This window comes from Pygoscelis adeliae, unplaced genomic scaffold (genome assembly GCF_000699105.1).
Source record: "Pygoscelis adeliae isolate BGI_AS28 unplaced genomic scaffold, ASM69910v1 Scaffold392, whole genome shotgun sequence".
Classification (NCBI taxonomy): Eukaryota; Metazoa; Chordata; class Aves; order Sphenisciformes; family Spheniscidae; genus Pygoscelis; species Pygoscelis adeliae.
This window is the reverse complement of record NW_008824293.1, coordinates 1,147,652-1,149,142: the sequence shown is the minus strand read 5'-3', so window position 1 is coordinate 1,149,142 and position 1,491 is coordinate 1,147,652. Positions and strand designations below refer to the sequence as shown.

The 1,491-nt window shown below is 52.9% G+C and overlaps 1 protein-coding gene across 1 annotated transcript in view; it reads right to left on the bottom strand.

Annotated features, from left to right (window-relative positions):
• The window catches only part of RAP1GAP2 (RAP1 GTPase activating protein 2), a 21,601-nt gene that overhangs the window by 8,584 nt on the left and 11,526 nt on the right, over positions 1 to 1,491 (bottom strand). The window contains exons 12-14 of the mRNA XM_009318833.1: positions 1,449 to 1,485; positions 1,049 to 1,204; positions 229 to 300 (exon numbers count right to left, since the gene is read on the bottom strand). Coding sequence (XP_009317108.1) covers positions 229 to 300; positions 1,049 to 1,204; positions 1,449 to 1,485 — 265 coding nt within the window. The remainder of the gene's footprint in view (positions 1 to 228; positions 301 to 1,048; positions 1,205 to 1,448; positions 1,486 to 1,491) is intronic.

Here is a 1,491-nt window from a genome sequence, read left to right as displayed (position 1 = left end):
CCCGCTGAACCGGTCGCCCCGACAGAAGGCCCGCAGCTGCCGACTTGCAGGGGTTACACTGTGCGATCGTGCACAGCCTCCCACCCTACCATAAACCCCATGGGCCTCACTAGAAATCAAAATAAATGCATATAAATTCCAGAAGTCATGTTTTCCCTAAGAAAACATCTCGGACATACACATAGGTTTTTTTATGGCTTGGAACATACTTTCCGTCTCATCTCTTACTTTCTGAAATACTGGCGGGCTTGGCAGGGGCGGGCCAAAGGAGGGGACATCTTCCCGGGCCGTGACGGACACCTGCGGAGCCAAGAGAAATGTTATTCCCGTGGGTGCAGCAGGGCAGCGCGAGTATGTGCTTTGCAACGGCCCCAGCAGCTTCACTGTGTCAGGGGGCTGCGGAGCTGCTCTGTGGCAGCTCAGCCCAGCCCAGCCCAGCCCAGCTCAGCTCAGCCCAGTCCAGCTCAGCCCAGCTCAGCCCAGCACCTGAGAGCCAAGGGGCATCCCAGAGCCCTCACCCTGCCGGAGAGACCGCTCCTCCCCAGCCCTCATCAGTCATCACTCCTGCTTTCATGAGAGGGTTAACCATGCACAGCTTTTTACATTTACTTCCTATGAATTCTGTTTTCATTTGTGGCTCTAAGCAATGTGCTTTCAGTTTGAAAAGTTATGTCTTACTGGATCTCTTCATTAGAAAACAGAGATAACAGGGTTTATGCTCCCTGCACTTGAGCGGTGTTAGACAGGTATGAGCTGTTCTGAGGCTTATTCAACTATTGAGTAGCATAATGTGCATGCTATTATACATGCACATATTTTATACAAATACTTATGTATACACACACACTGTGTAATAGCGCATAGATAAATATGTGTGTGTGTGTGTGTGTATATGTATGTTTAATATACACATACCTATTCCAGTTAGGTATAATACTGGTTGTATCACTGAGCACACGGGCAGGGCAGCCGCTGGGCAGCCACCTCCAGACCTCAGCCTGAGAGGCCGAAGCGAAAATCAGCACGTACAAGTCGAGATTCCCCTTACCTTGTACACCGTGTTATCTGCCTCGGGGTTTTCCACCTGCACAACAATGTAGGCGTGCAAGAAGTTGGAGGCGATCATGTCTGGGACAAACGGCGTGTTCTCTTCTTGGAAGATAATTGCCACAATGTCATTGCCGATGTGCCTCTTCCTCTGGAGCTAAGCAGAAAGGGAAAGCATTTGGTCGGTAAAGCCAGGCGGCTCTGCTCCCTCGGGAGCAAACATCAGTTCCAGGCACTCGGGCTGCCGCACGCCGGGGAGCCCACACAGCTGCTGCCCACGGCACCGCCCGCCAGCCGAGGATGCCACGACGCTGGGGCTCGGTGGCTGGCGGTGCTGGGCAGGACAGCGCCAGCGCATCCCGGCTCAGACACTTCTGTGCAAGGAAGCTCATCTCCCTTACTTGTTGTGTATCTCCTTCGGTCACAGGCAGCTTTGTAGAGACG